General features: G+C 37.5%; 1 protein-coding gene across 3 annotated transcripts in view; it reads right to left on the bottom strand.

Moving 5' to 3' along the window:
- GCN2 (protein kinase family protein) overlaps nt 1–18,153 on the bottom strand; it is a 444,532-nt gene that overhangs the window by 107,607 nt on the left and 318,772 nt on the right. For all 3 annotated transcript variants that reach the window (XM_089405809.1, XM_089405808.1, XM_089405810.1), the window contains 2 exons: nt 13,062–13,170; nt 12,843–12,979 (listed from right to left, as the gene is read on the bottom strand). In XM_089405809.1, the coding sequence (XP_089261935.1) occupies nt 12,843–12,979; nt 13,062–13,170 (246 nt within the window). The remainder of the gene's footprint in view (nt 1–12,842; nt 12,980–13,061; nt 13,171–18,153) is intronic.

Raw genomic sequence — 18,153 nt, 5'->3', positions numbered from 1 at the left:
AATGATTGTTCCTTTCATCCTTAGAAGTTTTCCATCTTCATATCCTGTCATGATTGTCTTCATATTCTGTTTTATGGAGTTGATTTTTAATGTCATCCTCCATAACAACTTGATGTCCTGCTTGTCAAATCGTGACTAATGACAACAAATTCTTCTTGAAAGTTGGTACATACCAAACATTTGAAATTAGTTTTTCTCCAATACCAGGAAGATAAACTTTTACTACACCATTTGCACAAGGATTGTGTCTTGTATCATCTGCAAGAAAGATTGAATTAAGATTCCATTGTTGAAAATTTCAAAAGAAGTCACGTTCAAAAGTCATATGTTAAGTTGCTCCTGTATCTAAAATCCAAGCATCTTCATAATCACTTTTAAGATATGTGGAGGCCTATAATGTTGTTGATTCTGAACTTTGAAGTGTAGTAAAGACATATTCTAAGCCATCATCTTCTTGATCATTAGCAAACTGTGCCAAGTGTTGTTAAAAATCTAAAATTTTTTCAATAGAATTTCGACAATCTTCAACATAATGACCAACTCTGTTACATCTTCTACAAACAACTTGATTGAAATCTTTGCGTCTGCCTTGACTTTGTCCTCTGCCTCTGCTTTGTCCTCTACCTTGATTTTGTCCTCTGCCTTGACTTTGTTCTTTGCCTTGATTGTTGCCTCTACCTTGAATGTTGCCTCTGCTGAAATTGTTCCCTCTTCCTTGACTTCTACCACGACCTTGTCCTCTATGTGCTCCTTGATTTTGATTGTTGTGCCCTCTTCCTCTACCTCCAGAACTTTCAGTTGAAGATTTACTAGTGCTAGCTTTTGTAAAGAAGACATCTTCTCCAACCTATTTCTTCTTTCCAAAAGTTTTGTCATGTTGAGCTAGCATTTCACTTAATTCATCAAATTTTAACTTCTCTAGATTTCCAGTTACTTGTAAAGTTTCCAAGAAATGTGTATATGAAGAAGGCAAACCAGCAATCAAAATAGTAGTGAGGAAAATATCATTCACTGGTTAAAATCTAGCCTTCACTATTTTAGAATTTCTTGCTTAATGCTCTTAAGTCTTGAAATGTATTCAAGTACATCTCCCCCTTCTGTTAATTTTTGTTGAAGCAACTTCAACTAAAGAGCAACTTTCTTAGATTTGGGTTGTCTATCAAATAAATCTTTAAAAGTTCTCCAGGCAAACCATGCATCATAAGCATTTTCAATGTGAACATACATTTCATCATTAAATGAAGATTTAATTAATGCTAATGCTTTGGCATTTTTTATCTCCCATTTAGCTAGTGAGTTTCCATCTGTAGGTTGGTTTGGTTTGACATCACCATCACATACATCTTCCCAAAGTTCATTGTAAATCAAAGTGCTTTCTATGTTCCTTTTCCATGTATTATAATTCTTTGAGCCTTCAGGTTTGTCAAATTCAGAAAATAGATTTACCAGCTTGGACATTGTAAAAGTAAATGCATGCACCCAAATGGATCATGCACCACGAAAAAAAGTTGGACAACACACCACACGCAGCACCACACAAAAAAAAAACGATCTATCGGGGCTTGGCCTTGACTCTCGTATAGTTGTTAGAGGAGAAAAGTGACTGAGCTTTGCACTTGGCTCTAGTCAACTTCTCTAAAATTTTACAATGAAACTTTCAAAATTTGACTTTTTACAATGTTCTTGCAATTTGATTTCTTTGACACCCCCCCTCAAAGTAAAGACATTACTTAGAGTTACAACTTTATCACCCCAAAAATACAAAAAAATAAATTTACACCTTTTTATTCCAAATATTACAAAAATTTTGTTGGCATTATGATACAAGTGTTGTCCTTGATGGCTACTCACTCAGAAGCATGTACAAATGATGGCAACTTAATCAGAGGACAGATTTTAGTACAGCAGGACAAGAAAGAGATATACGCAGGTTCATTAAGGAAAATCAGCGTATACACGCAGGTTGGTTTCAGTAAAAGCGCGTACATGTGAAAACGTACCTTTGGTCCGTGGCGGTTAGTCCTTGGAAGTTGTGCCTATGGTTTTGGACCATGGTGTCTCGACAGACGTATCGATCCCTAGTTTTGAAGTTGATGGTATTATGTTACTATGGTTTTGGACCGTGGTATTGTGAAGGGCCTAAGCAGTAAGGCTATATAAGGAGAAGATCATTAGGCAAAAGGAGGGCAAGCAAGGTGTGTCTGACGAAGTGAGAAGATCTGGTATTGCTGGTTATCTGTTCGGGACGCTTGGCAAGGGTCGGATCTGACAGCGAAGGTATAAGTAATTATTTCTAGATCTGCACGTGGGTTGCCTTTGGAGAAAGCGCGTATACACGCGGTTTTGGTATAGCGAAGTAGCGTATGCATAATAAGATTTGATATTTCAGGTTGCTGGTGATTCTGGTGGTTGTTGCAGAGTTCTGGGCTCTGGCTTGTGTTCTGTGTTCTTGATGACAGGGTTTCAGTGATTCAGTATTGGGTGATCTAGAGAATTATGATGCAAGTATAAGTTGATGATTGTATTGCAGCAGTGTTTGTTTTGTACTCATGGATCCAGTCTGAAAATTGATGAAACATGGTCCCTGTAGGAAAGAAGGTTGTAGCCTTCTATAGGGTCAGCACCTGCGTACTAGTAAATGGATCAGCTAGTACAAGAGCTGAGGGGGTTGTAGCTCCCTTCCAGAAGTAGTTGGAAAACGAGAGAGGGTTGTAGCCCTCTGCAGGTTGTAGCCTGCGTACTGGTAAAGGAATGCACCAGTACATTGTAAAAGAAGTTTCTTATTAAAGAAGAAAGAGACGAATTGCAGCAGGTGGTTTTCTCCCACATTGGGTTTCCACCTTATATCATGGTGTTCATGTGTGTGGCTTTTATGTGATGATCTGTTCTGTTATACTGCACTTGTTTATTGTCAATGTGGTTAATAATGTTCTGATGCATTTACTGAAGATAAGCTAACTGAATCATAAGATTTCTGGATATACGCTAGTTGCTTTAGACACAGTAGCGTGTACACGCAGGTTCACTTAACTGAAGTAGCGTATATGTTTCTGAGCATGAAATTTGAAAAGTTTTATTGATCTGATAATACTGATTCACCCCCCCTCTCAGTATTATTTCCAACAATTGGTATCAGAGCAGGTTCTTCAGAGGAAGCTTGATCGCTTGAAGGAAAAGATCCATCAGAATGGCTAATCCAGAAAGAGAGGCACACATCAGGCCACCAATCTTTGACGGGAACAATTTTACCCACTGGAAGATAAGAACCATTGCATATCTACAATCACTTGGAGCAGAAATTTGGGGAATCGTAGAAGGAGGATACAAATTCCCATCAGCAACTCCTACAGATCCAGCAGAGAAAAAGCAATATGAGCTCAATGCCAAAGTTGTTACTGTCCTATTGAGTAGTTTGACACAATCAGAATTTATGAAGATCATGGATTTCAAATCAGCTAAGGAAATATGGGACAAAATCGTTACAAGCTACGAAGGAGATGATCAGGTAAAAAGAGCAAAGCTTCAAACTCTTAGAATCCGGTATGAAACTCTTAAGATGCATAGTAATGAAAGCATAGCTAATTATTTCCTGCGTATGGATGAGATTGTAAATTGTATGAGGGATCTGCGTGAAGAATTTGAGGAAGTTGTCTTAGTTGAAAAGGTTTTGAGATCTCTGTCTGCTAAATTTGATTCTAAAGTATCTGCCATAGAAGAAAAGGAGAATGTGCAGAAAATCACCATGTCACAGCTTCACGGGATCTTAACTGCTTTTGAAATGCGACAAGAGGTACCATCAGAAGCCGCATTTGAAGCGTCAGAGGAAGAAGATGAGGTAAATTTTGTCAAGAATCTTGAACGGGGAACTGGACGGTTCAAAGGTAAGCTACCTTTCAAATGTTTTCTATGTGGTAGAGTTGGTCACTATGCTGCTAGATGCCCTCATAACAAAGGAAAGATGTCTGAAGAAGATGGTAGAAGCTATTATACCCATATTAAAAGTTCATTCATTGATAGTGAAGATATTAGAAGTCTCATGGCACATGAAAAGAAGAATGCTTCATCCAATAATAGTGAAGATATTAGAAGTCTCATGGCACATGAAAAGAAGAATGCTTCATCCAATAATAGTGAAGATATTAGAAGTCTCATGGCACATGAACAGAAGAATGCAGAAACTGAAGAAGTTACCAAATTAAATGAACAATTGGAGACAGAAACCAGGGTAAGGGAGCAATTGCAGGATATAGTAAAGGATCAGAGCATAATTATTCAGAGACTTGAATCAAAGATCCTCTCTCTAAAAGAAGATCTTAAAAAATCAAGAGAACAGAACAGAGAAGCTCTTGAAGATCAAGAACATGAAGTGATCAAACTAAAGCGACAAGTGGAAGAAGGAAGAAAAGCTGAAGAAGACCTAAGGAATCAGTATCTGGAAAAGGAAGAACAACATCAAGTTGAGGTAAATATCTTGAAAGGTAAATTAGAAGAAAAGGATAAGCTTTTACGATTTCAAGATAGTACTAAAGTCTTGGATGATATTCTTAATAGTCAAAGGTCTCCTGCTATCAAAACTGGTCTTGGTTTTCATGAATATGTTGAAGGTGAATCTAGTTCACAAGGTGAGGCAAGAAACTCTAATGAGAAATCTCAAATGCTGAACAAGGAACAACCAAGGAAAGAAATTCCTCAAGGAAGATCCTTTACTCCTAACTATGGAAGTGATAGACGATTATTTCCTCCTCTGAATAATGTTGAATGTTATGTATGTCATAATCTTGGACATGTTGCAGCCAGATGTAGAAGTAGAATGGTTCAAGACCATTACAAAAGATCATCGCATCCCAGGTATTTCAGAGGATATTTCTTTGCCTGCAATGAATATGGACACAAAGCAATTGATTGCAATAGAAGGAACGTGAAATATGTAAGATGTTATACATGCAACAAATATGGGCATAAAGCAAGGGAATGCAGGAGCAGATTTCAAAATTCAAAACAAGAGGACCATACATCATCACAATTCCAGGAATTGAAGAAGACAGAATTAGAGACAGAAAGGTGTGGCATAACTCAGTCAGCTGACACACCAGACACAGGGGAATCTGAAAGTGATGAATTTCAGTATTCCATCTTGCATACGCTGATATAATGAAGATAAGTCGCGTATATACGCGAGTTACAGGCTGCAAAGTCGTGTATATGTAGAAAGGGCAGCAGAACAAGCCCAGGAAATGTTTCAGTCATGGTTGGCTCAGGCTCAGGGGGAGCATAAAGGGCAGCAGAACAGACTCAAGAAATGGTCATGGTTGGCTCACGCTCAGGGGGAGCATATACTTCAAATAATTCATTGTTGGCATTATGGTTAGAAGTTGCTGATGAAACTAAATGATACATCTTGTTGTTTGATCAAAGGAATGCTATTGCAGGCTTATGCGTATGGTACAGATCATATATGATAAATGATAGTTATTGCTGATCTTAGAACCTGCATCTGCTCAGGGGAGCATGGATGGATTGATACAACTTGGCATATACAAAGGGGAGCCAAATCAGAAACTTCAGCATGTTCTCAGGGGGAGTATGGACAGCAGAAGGTATACCAAAGAAGAGAATATCTTGGTCCGCCCTTTGCCCTTGATGTCAAAGGGGGAGAGTGACTTGGTGTGGTGGTTGCCATCAAGTCCAAAGGGGGAGATTGTTGGAATTATGATACAAGTGTTGCAGTTGTCCTTGATGGCAACTCACTCAGAAGCAAGTACAAATGATGGTAACTTAATCAGAGGACAAATCTTAGTACAGCGGAACAAAAAAGAGATATACGCAGGTTCATTAAGGAAAATCAGCGTATACACGCAGGTTGGTTTCAGTAAAAGCGCGTACATATGAAAACGTACCTTTGGTCCGTGGCGGTTAGTCCTTGGAAGTTGTGCCTATGGTTTTGGACCATGGTGTCTCGACAGACGTGTCGATCCCTAGTTTTGAAGTTGATGGTATTATGTTACTATGGTTTTGGACCGTGGTATTGTGAAGGGCCTAAGGCTATATAAGGAGAAGATCATTAGGCAAAAGGAGGGCAAGCAAGGTGTGTCTGACGAAGTGAGAAGATCTGGTATTGCTGGTTATCTGTTCGGGACGCTTGGCAAGGGTCGGATCTGACAGCGAAGGTATAAGTAATTATTTCTAGATCTGCACGCGGGTTGCCTTTGGAGAAAGCGCGTATACACACGGTTTTGGTATAGCGAAGTAGCGTATGCATAATAAGATTTGATATTTCAGGTTGTTGTTGATTCTGGTGGTTGTTGCAGAGTTCTGGGCTCTGGTTTGTGTTCTGTGTTCTTGATGACAGGGTTTCAGTGATTCAGTATTGGGTGATCTAGAGAATTATGATGCAAGTATAAGTTGATGATTGTATTGCAGCAGTGTTTGTTTTGTACTCATGGATCCAGTCTGAAAATTGATGAAACGTGGTCCTTGTAGGAAAGAAGGTTGTAGCCTTCTGTAGGGTCAGCACCTACGTACTAGTAAATGGATCGGCTAGTACAAGAGCTGAGGGGGTTGTAGCTCCCTTCCAGAAGTAGTTGGAAAACAAGAGAGGGTTGTAGCCCTCTGCAGGTTGTAGCCTGCGTACTGGTAAAGGACTGCACCAGTACATTGTAAAAGAAGTTTCTTATTAAAGAAGAAAGAGACGAATTGCAGCAGGTGGTTTTCACCCACATTGGGTTTCACCTTATATCATGGTGTTCATGTGTGTGGCTTTTATGTGATGATCTATTCTGTTATACTGCACCTGTTTACTGTCAATGTGGTTAATAATGTTCTGATGCATTTACTGAAGATAAGCTAACTGAATCATAAGATTTCTGGATATACGCTAGTTGCTTTAGACACAGTAGCGTGTACACGCAGGTTCACTTAACTGAAGTAGCGTATATGTTTCTCAGCATGAAATTTGAAAAGTTTTATTGATTTGATAATACTGATTCACCCCCCCTCTCAGTATTATTTCCAACAAATTCACATCTTATCTCTCCACTAAAATAAAAAATTTCAAAATATAATTACACCTTATCACTCCATTAACTTTATCACTACAAATATTATAAATCCTTTTAAAAAAAAAAACTTTTTATAATCCACTTATCACTCCAAAAGTTAACACTTACCACTATTAAAAATCTTTAAAAAAAATATTTTTGGAATCTTGAAGAAGTAACATACGGCAGCAGCAGAAATGTTCAATAGGGATGGAGAATTCATCTTTCACACAGTCAACAATGCATCTCCTTCTCTCCCTGCACGTTCAACTACAATTGCACAAGATCTACGGTGATGTAGTGTTGGCTATCCTTGCTCAACAGTGGCTACACAATGATGCATCTCTTAGGTCTGGCTATATTCTTGCTCCTCCACGTGTCTCAATGCGCAAGTGCTTACGCTGGAGCTCAAAGCTTTATAGTGGTGACAATGCGCTGGAGTTGGCTTACGTTGGTGCTCAAGGCACAATGACTCACCAAGAACCCACACAGAAGAAAGGGGAATTTTGCTTTAGCTTTCGATTCTAATCTGAAAGGGCCGAAATGGCAGGGTTTCCGAGGTGGGTTTTAATGGGTTTAATGGCAGTGCAGTGATTTTATGTTGGCATGACATAGAATGGCCAAATCAATGGTCGAGTCTACTGCAATGTGTGCATTCATGGATCCATGGGACCCAAGGACTATTTTCTAGAAGGAGTTGAGGTTGCGGTGCTTTCTTTGCCCAAATCAGGAGAGGTGCTCAATTATCAGGCCTTTACAAACTCGAAATGGACTTTAACAGTTGCAAAGACAATGCCTGAAAGCAGTCATTGGAGATGTGCTTCGCAATATGGAATCTCGTACTCAACTAAAACTTGTGTTGTTTTGTTTTGTGGTTGCCTGTGCGGGTGAAATGGCATAGCAGATGGACTAATAGATCAAAGTGCACGGAGTCCAACAAAAGGCCACTGTGGCTTGAGTGACATCGCATGGAATATCACAAAACATGTAGAGAAACCTTTTGTAGAATGGGTGGATATCACAGTGACAAATGAGTGTGACAATTATGATGCAAAGGGCATGATTTTGGGTCTACTGAGTGAGGGCACCAACGCTCAACTCCAAACTAACACTGTCAAGCGGCTTGTGTTGAGGGTCGAAAGGAAGTCAATATAAATACAAAGTGTCCCAACTGTGTTTTAGCGAGCTTATGTTGGTCAAATAAAATTATAAGTCAAATAATCTATCAATCCAAAACTTATATTCAGCAATAGATCTTTTAAAAATAATCAATTTTCTTTTCCTTAGTAAAATTGGGAATTTTTCATACCATTTAACCATTGAACAATTTGATGGAGCTTTCCAAGAGCCTGCAGGATTGCAAAGGGTCTCCATCTTGGGTTTGGTCACCCTATACGAGGTCCTAATCCTCCAGAGAGCTACATTGGCACATGTAGGGTGTGTGTTGAAATCCATGGGCCTCCACAACAGTAGACAACACTCCATGGATCCTCGAGGATGTTCAGAGATTGCTCGAGATTCACCTATTGGACAAGGAAGATGCACCTGGTTCACCTTTGCCCAGTCAGCCCCACAAATGTACCATACACTTGGCAGCTGACCCAAGACTTGTAGGATGATGTGGCATCACCTACACAATCATCAGAGCCCTTGCAGATGATCTACAAGCATCTATGACTCATTTGGAGACCCATGAGGTTATTATTGTGCCCCCACACCCACTGGGAGCACTACAGGTTTATTGTTTGGAGAAAATGGGGCCAACCCCTTGTCCATCACTTTTCAGGGTCCTATTCTTCATTATGGCACCTATGGACCTCATCAGGCCACTTGGAGGGCCCTACGACGTGTATTATTCATCATCTGACCTCTTAAGAGGCTTACTATTTCATTTGTGAGTTATTTTGGTGAGCTTGTCACCAAAAGTTAGATTATTAGCACATAATTTTTTTTGGGGGCTTATGTAGGCCTAGGAGACTAATTCAAACTCCTCATTAGTGTATAAATACAAGTGAGATGAGTTCATTTTCTCATCATCACTTTGGATTGGATCTCTTCTCTCTCTTGAGAATTTTTTTCCATTAAAATAGTGATTTTCCTCCATTCTCCATTAAATATTATTTTGCCGCCATTCTCCATAAAATAATATTTTCCCGTTTTTCTCCCACAAAATAATATTGTCTTTTTTATTTAATATTGCCAGAAACTGTCAACACTCCTTAGTTATTTTTTCACGCACAAAAATTGGGAATATTACAAATTGATTGACACAAAAGTGCTTAAATGACCTTGTATTTGTCCATCACAATCTACAACTTCGCAACAAGCAAATAATAGGTGAGATTCGAGACACTAAGCCTTGAAATAATTAAAATTTCTAAGGCTGATTTATCATTTTTGCACTGCTGTGGTAAAGATAAAACTGTTGTTTATGAAAAAAAATCAGCTTGCTGGAATTTTCTGAGTGAAAAATCAGCAACTGTAATTTTTTTCTTTTGCTGTCCCAAACTGCCCTTCAGCACTCAAGCTTTGATACCATGTAGAAATTTCTCATTTCCCACCCCGGTTTTCAGTTTCACCTTATTTCTCCCATGTAATTAAATGCCCATTCCCATAACCATACATTTAACAAGCTGAAAAAATAAATATTGCTGAAAACACAAATTCTGGAAATTTTACAGAATGCTGGAAATTGCAGAAATAAAAATCAGCAATCATAAACAGCCATTAAAACACATTTAAACACTGAGATTTTTGGTCAATGTGACCTTGGAAAAACCCCCTACAACTCTTGGGGAAAACCAGTTTGAGAGCTCTTCTTTATTTCTGGAAAATGCCTTTTTACAGTGAGAGAAATGTTCAGCAAAAATCAACAAACAGACTTTTACAACTTATCTCAGCCTTGCTGAAACTCAGCCTTGCTGATACACCACCGCTGATACTCCGCAGCTGTTGCTGTTACACCGCGGCTGTTGTTGTTACACCGTGGTTGTTGTTGTTACACCGCTGTTGTTGCTGTTACACCGCGGCTGTTGCTGTTACACCGCGGCTGTTGCTGTTACACCGCTTTCAGCTGCTTAAACTTCGCTTTCAGCTGCTGAAACTCCACTTTCAGCTGCTGAAACTCCGCTTTCAACTGTCCAGAAATATCCCTTGCTCTCTTGCTCTCCTTCTCTCAATCTGCTCATAAAAGAATGAATGATCTTTTCCTCCTTTTCCTCCCTTAACCCAACCCTAAGTGACTTTTGGGTGATCCATCCAATGGCTGAAATAGATTTAGATCAATGGCTGAGATTAAATGCTCATTTAAATCTCACTTTCTATTTTTTAATTCACCCCACTTTAATAAAGACCCACTTAGTCATTTATTTCCAAAGTCACTTTTCCTTTCTAATTTTTCATTGACTTTATAAAAGTCACTTTAAAATTAGACTTACTAACTTTATCACTTAAAGTCACTTTTAAATTAGATTTAACTTTATAAAAATTATAAAGTTACTTTAGGAGAAAAATTAAATTCTTTTGGACACTTTTCTCTAGGCCAAAGATCAAAGCCTAAGGGAACCACCTGTCCTCCGGTACCAAATTTCAACAATTTCTAAGGCTGATTTATCATTTTTGCACAAGTGCTCGGCTCTCCTACAATGACCAATAATTCAGCTCTTGAAACCACTGTGAGTGCACACAACATTTCGGCCTTGAGGCCACTGCCAATACACCAAATAATTCGGCTCCTTTCCTTAAGTGTAACTCAGCGTCTATGGATGGAGTTTTGAAACTTGTGGATCTTGGCACAAACCCTTATTCCATTGGAAGAAACAACATAGCCTCAAACTGATACAATTGATCCTCAAGTAGGCTACTCGATCTGGCTCCTAGTTCAGAAAAGTGAATGCTCTACCTCCAATATGTTTGTTTCTCCCCGACTTCAACTAAGGATTAATTCCCTGGTGTTGATTTTCGGTCCTCCTGAAGGTAGTGCTCACCCTAGATGATTTGATGCTTGGGATTAGGAGTTGATTTCCAATCCTCAGTCCTTAACACAGCTCTCCTAGGAGAGGATGATATCCCTGCAAACTAAATCTTGAAGACAATCATCTCTTGAAATAAAATCTCACCAGATCTTCAAGAATGAATCAAACAACAAATCCATTAAAGTACCAATGGAAGATTTGAAATGATCTTCCCTAAAAAGCCAACTAGGGTGGCACTTTAAGTCCATCAAAATTAGCTTGAGTTTCACTTGAAACTCTTGAACTTGCTTAAGCTCCTTCAATTGTCAATGAAAAAGATAAGAGTATAATGATTTGCAATTGAGCCCATCCTCCTTTTGTAATTCTCCATTGAGCCTTCCTCTAGCTTCTAGACTCTCCTTTTCTTTTCCAATGGTGGGCCCCATTTTTCACTAGGAGACTTTTTCCTACCACTTTGAATAAAAATAAATAATAATAATAATCTGCCTACTTTCTCAATAAAATATTATTTTGCTGCCATTCTCCAATAAAATAGTGATTTTCCTCCATTCTCCATTAAAATATTATTTTGCCGCCATTCTCCATAAAATAATATTTTTCCGTTTTTCTCCCACAAAATAATAGTCTTTTTTATTTAATATTGCCAGAAACTGTCAACACTCCTTAGTTATTTTTTCACGCACAAAAATTGGGAATATTACAAATTGATTGACACAAAAGTGCTTAAATGACCTTGTATTTGTCCATCACAATCTACAACTTCGCAACAAGCAAATAATAGGTGAGAGTCGAGACACTAAGCCTTGAGGAACAAAAGGCTTGGCTTAGTCATGTGTAATTGCATTTGAATTTGAAGGTTTCATAATTTGATTTGCACTTTAAAGTTCAAACTTTTATTCACATTTCTATGTTTCATGATAACGACAGGTTTGGATCATTCACCAATCAACCTTGAAGAGATAGATCTGCATACTACAAATGCAGCAGATTGGGTCCAATTGGAGGAGGCTCCTCTTTTAAGCCTAGATGACTTGGAGAATTTTGAGAGTCAAGCAAGCGAAGGAGTGGGAGAAATTGCTTCTAGTTCTCACTCTTAGAGTCTTAGTTACTGTTTTTTTACTGATTAGTCTGCAGTATTTTGTAAACCTTTAGAAGCAAATGCCTCTAGTTCTATGTAGTCACTGGTTAGGAGTTAGGACTCAGTACTTTAAATCATGTTTGGACTCATATCATATATGGCATACTTATTCATTCATGATATTTTGGACATCTATTTATATTATGCATTGTTTGGACATGGCTTTATTGAATACCAATGAAAAATGTATTTTTTAATTCAATATATATGTATATCTTTATTTATTGTATTCACCAATTTTTTCCTCATCCAATTAAAACTCTTCGCCCTTTTGCCTAGCCGATTTATTGCCGATTCCAAGTCTAGTAACATTCCGAGTCCAAAGTGTGATATCCATTGTAGTCCTAATGCTCTTTTCAAATAGCAACAGATTGATTGCCCCAATACTTCAAAGTAAAGACCATTTACAGAAAACTAACATCTTATGATCCTAGACTATAAACACAATGACGTAAAGAAGCTATAAACATTCTTGTCATCCAATAAGTTGCGGTAGCCTGCCAAAAAAGGTTGTCAGGGATGCAAACATCTTTTAAATAATAAAGTACTACATTTCTTCACAGCAGAAAGGATGGAGAATCAAAAACAGGAATTGGAAGCTATTTAAAAGAAAGATAATCATGGAAAAATTATTGCAACTACTAGAAATCATCCCCAACATTATCTCAAGAAGAAACATAATTTTATAATTACCTGAAAAAACATTCCTTTATGATACTCCTCTGTGGGTGACATCAGAGCATCAATAAATACACGTCTCTCAATTTCCCACACTCTAAGATAGCTCAAAAGTGTTGATAATTCCTCAAGAGCAGCCAGTATAAATCTATCTGTGAATGTTCCATATGGTAAAGTTTTAAGAATGGCAGGAAGGGCCAAAATGTCCAATAAAAAACATAAACAAGACAATACCTGGTGGAAGAGCTCCTCTCAACCTAGCAAGCACTTCATCTGCAGTGCCGCTAAATCTTCGCTCTACTGTTTGCAATCTATCAACAGTAGATTCTGGTAAATGAAGGCCCTGTAGATAGCAGTCTCATATAGTCAACAATTATCTAGCTAAAAAGACTTTAGTCTATGACCATCATTTTCCATATTACTAGACCTTTATGGCCTCAAATAGAAACTTTTAAATTCTTGACATTTTTCTTGGCATTCACTGTGTTTGGTTAAAGTCATCCAAATTGTTACACATATATTTTGATTAGTAAAATTAAAAATAACTTCTTCTAGAAAACAGCTATCCATTTCAAATGAATGTCAACAAGAGGAAAAAACTTAACAACCAACATCCTCATAACATCGACCCAAAATATTATTTCAAGGCACCCAAGAAAGTGTTCAAAGTCCCCTTTAACAATAATACTATTTGTGAAATATCCACACATATCAGAAAGCAGAAACTTCAAAAGTTATAATGACAATTCTTCCTAGGAAACCCATGTGGGGAAACTCAAGGGATGCTTCCCTACATTCATGGATGGCATTTCTAGTAAACCTGTCAAAATAGACTAGTGCACCTCACCCAAGTAATTAAAATTGGGCACCCTGCAGTCATGAACCTAGCCACATGGACAGTAACATTGCTGACAAATGGTTGAGCTAACCTCTTGGACTCTGCAAAGACCATGTATTCGTGAAAAACACATGATTCCTAGGTTGTAAATATAAAGTATTTACTCTTTACCTCTTATTGGTAAATGCCATTTTGGGTCTGTTACCTATGTATATATGTGTATCCCTAGGAGAAAAATTTTCTCCTAAGACTCAGAATTCCAGTCACCAGCCTTATATGATCCTCTCTAATGCCTCTCACCCACACATTGGTCAGCACATCCACTTGATTCAATTGATCACTAGATGAACGTAGGTCAATCACTGCGAGGTACACTAGCCATTATTTCATAAGTGCTTACATTTATTGTTTTACGGCAGCTAAATAAGGATCATGGACTGAAATCAGATAATGGATCATGATGCTTCGCAGTTTTAATTGTTGCTTTATTTCACCTTGGGGGTCATCCTTCCTTCGCAGTCAAGTGTACTGCTTGGGGTGTTTCTTTCATTGTGTAGGAGGGGCACGAATAGGAGTCCTAGATAAAGGTAGTGTGTTCATATCCCTCCATACTTAACACTTGTCAAATTTTCTTGATCCACTGCCCTTTCTTCGTTTGGTTTCTGTCAATCACTCGTACTGGTCCCCTATTTGGCTAATCTCATGAGAAGAGGGGCTTTAAAATTGCCAAAAGGTTGATGCAGCTACAAAAAGAGAGAAAAATAAAATCAAATGCCAAAATATTAAAATGCAAAATAATGGCAAGGGATGAATGTCATAATCCAATTTAACGTGAGCTCTACCGCTTCATGTGAGGCCATCAACCTAGTCATGTGTTTATAATGCCTATCAAAGTAAAAGGGACTTATGAAAACATCCCAACCTTGATGAACAATAAATTGCTTAATCTACAAGGGATAATCTTTATGATTTTGAGAGTCATGTTGACCACTTGAGTGGCACTTGAAGATTTTTCGAAAACTCCATGCCCAAGGATGTACCAAAGGTTGCTTGTATCATTAGAGATTATCACATTACCAAAGGTTTTCAACTCTACTTCTTCTTATCATTTTTTGTTGTACTCAAATTCCACAATCTCTACGGGGACAATGTAAAAGTGATGCAAGTATGAGGAGTCAAGTCATGTAACAGGCCTGGGTAGCCTAGGAACTTGTCATCAAGTGAGTATTACTCTAGGAGGTTTCTTTCACTTGGTTAATTATCATCTCCATACAAAGACTTAATAATTAATTGAGTTTTTTCCTCCAAGCATACTCCCAAATCCGGAGTACGGTTTGATGGCGAAGCCTTGGGTGAGTCATAGTTTCTAAAGTCATTGTATATTACCATAATAGATCACACAAAAAATTTCGTGGAATTTTATTAGGTCTAAGGAGTCATTTTTTAAATTTTTAAATTTCCCGCGGGGCAGAAATTGGAAAAAAAATTGTATATGAAATGTAATAAGTGATGTCTAGAGAAGTTGTATGGGGTATGAATTATAAAATTACACCTCTCGCCCTCAACTTTCTACTATGACACACTTTGAGGGGTTAAAAATGTGTTCTAGACCCTCAAAACCCACTTTCCCCAAGTTTAGTGGGAAATCTGGAAATAAATTAAACCAGAAATAAATTCAATGGAGAGAAAAAAATTGCTCCATGTGACAAAATGACATGGAGATGACTTGGAAATTATCTCGAGTCAAAGGAATGAGTCAAAGGACAAGTTGGAAGATGATTTGGCACCCTGCATCATAAATACATGGCCTACTCAAGTAAATCGAATTTTTTGACATAAATGCAGTGGCTAGTGACTTGGAAAATCGAATTTTTTGGGAGTTAATGCACCTAGGAGATATTGGAAAGATATTAATTGAGATATTCTTGGGAGTTTATCTCCATTTATGTTCCCTCTATTGCACACTTGGCATTCATCATAGCACATTGAAATTTCCTCAAGGAGTGACCACACATTCTCCAAGGGATCTACATTGAGCTCATTGGAGTAATCTACATGAGGTGGCATCACATGATTTGTTCTTGGAGTTGGACTTGAGTTAGTTACTTGATTACTTCACACTTGGATTTGCTCATCTTTACACGTGAAATTCGATTCTGCTTGAAGATCTCATGGTGCCACATATGGAATTCGATTTGCCTTGGTGTCTCTTCACTCCTCCACTTGGAATTCAATTTCCTCTCTTGGGATCTTCTCCAAGGCCATTTGTCACCTGGTTGCTACATTGGGATTTGCTCCCATCTCTTTATATAATAGAGCTTTGAGCTCTCATTTTGTATATTTTGTTACTAGCTATTGTATTTGCAGAAGAACTGCTACTTCATATACTTTTCAAGAGCTTTAATAAAAAGACTTTGGGGGTCCATTCATGAGTGTTCTACCTTTGGAGCATGGTGCAATTTGAGCTATTGGTAAATCTTTCTATGCTTTGAATTATTTCATTTTCCATATATTCTTGTAAACTTGTTAATGCAAAGCTATCTTGTATTAACATTTGATTTGAAAATAGGCTCTAGAGTTTGAAAGTTCTAGTTTATTTTCAAATAAATTTCTAGAAGTTTTAATTCATTGTTTGTTTATTTAAATCTATATGGATTAATGTTTGATTTTAGTATTGTAGAAGAATTTTTGTTGGATCAAGCGTGAGGGGAAGTTTTTGGGAGATCAACCCACTCTTGGAGCACCTTCAAAAGAACTCTCATTTGTTATTTAGATTCACTTAGTTTATCTTTCAAAAAGTGTCTTATAGAGATTCGTTTGGGCATAGCTTGTATACAAGCAATTATTTTAAAAAATTTAATCTTTAAATAGTGTTTCTTTTATTCATATTAGCTATTTGAGAGTTTTTCTAAGCTAAACCAAGTGATGGGGTTCTTCTATATTATTTAATTATTTTCATATTCTCTCTACACTAATTTGTTTCTTGATCTTGCAATCCATAGGTAGAGTGTTGGTGATACGAGTATCAAGGAACGGTCACACAAACTCAAACACTTTTCTTATAGGACCTCTCAACCCCTTTCAAAGTCGAATTTTTTTTAGGAGGCGGTGGATAAAGAGGAGGGTTGTTATTTGGCGACATCGTGGGCTTTTTGAGGAGGATTGGCTTCTTGTTTCATGCAACATTGCATTCAATTATGGAGGCCAAGCCTTGGGGCATCAAGAGACACCTAACTTCTTCAATCTTCAAAGCTTTTCTCGTTGTACTTACTTTATTTTATGAATTTGACTTTCAAGAAGGAGATATAGAGCTTGAGAAGCATCATTGAATTGTAAAGACTCTTCTTGGAGATTTACTTGAGACCTCTTGAAGGTTCCTCATCTTGTAACATTTAATAAAAGTTTAGTTTTTCTTGTGGGAACTTAGGTTTCCACCCAAGGCATCCTTTTTCTCCTTTTGCGAAAGGAGGAACATGTAGGTGGTGTGATTTTGAGCTACTTTTCTTAGTTTTTCATCGTGCATCTTTAAAATTAACACAACATCACTTTCACAGGCTAATTTTCTGAATTTGCTTTTTGTTACTTATGTTCATGTTTTGTCATTTCAAGTTTAGCTTTCAAGCACAATTCTTGGAAGCAATTTATTTTATGCAAGGCATCTCATTCCAAGTAGCAAAGTAGATTTAGTTACTCTAACAATTTGCTTCGGGTTGGCCTCACAATAGGCTCATTATTTACATGCTCATTTATTTTGACTTATTTGTTCATTTTGCAAGCATATAAATTTTAAGCTTCATTGCTTTAGTTGATTATTGGTTTATCATTTTCCAATGCAATTATCTTGAGTAATTTACATGTTCATGAAGCTTATGTATCTTGCATTATCTTGAGCAACTATCCAAGTCATCCTTCTTTGGGTATATTTCCATTAACTTGAAGCAAAGTATTTAGTAATCTTACTTAATTCATGTGCAAGCTAATTTTCTTTTCCAATTGAGTTTACATTTTGCAATTTACTTTGAGCACTATTTCCCTTATATTGAAAACATTGCAAATCTCTATTTTGAAAACTTACTTGCATATCATATTAGGCATTTTAGTGTAGTTGCATCTTAACTTAATTTACCTCCAAGCATAAGCTTCGTTGAAACACATTTTTAGGGACCCCTTTCCTCAATCAACTTGAGGGACATAGACCCTCTTATGTGATTAACAGTCAGAGCCACAGTCTCTGCAACGCCGGAGGCATCAGATGTGTTGGGTAATCCAAGGAAGGTATCGTTAATATAGTCATTGTTGTCTTTCTCTTCGACCCCTTCCACAACTCACATACGAGACTTGTTTCAAAATAGTCGAAAGAAAGGTCACATCTAGAATAGGCATTTAGATTAAAAGTAACCAAGATAATTGCATCAAACTTTAGTTTAGGTGCATTTCATGCTAATACATTTTACTATTTTACTTGCAAATTATCCATGTACTTTTCAT

The sequence above is a fragment of the Pinus tabuliformis genome, chromosome 2_2, assembly GCF_031772625.1.
Source record: "Pinus tabuliformis cultivar Carrire ecotype Pingquan chromosome 2_2, CPIR1, whole genome shotgun sequence".
Lineage (NCBI taxonomy): Eukaryota > Viridiplantae > Streptophyta > Pinopsida > Pinales > Pinaceae > Pinus > Pinus tabuliformis.
The sequence above is the reverse complement of the archived record's forward strand: the minus strand, read 5'-3'. Positions and strand labels throughout refer to the sequence as shown.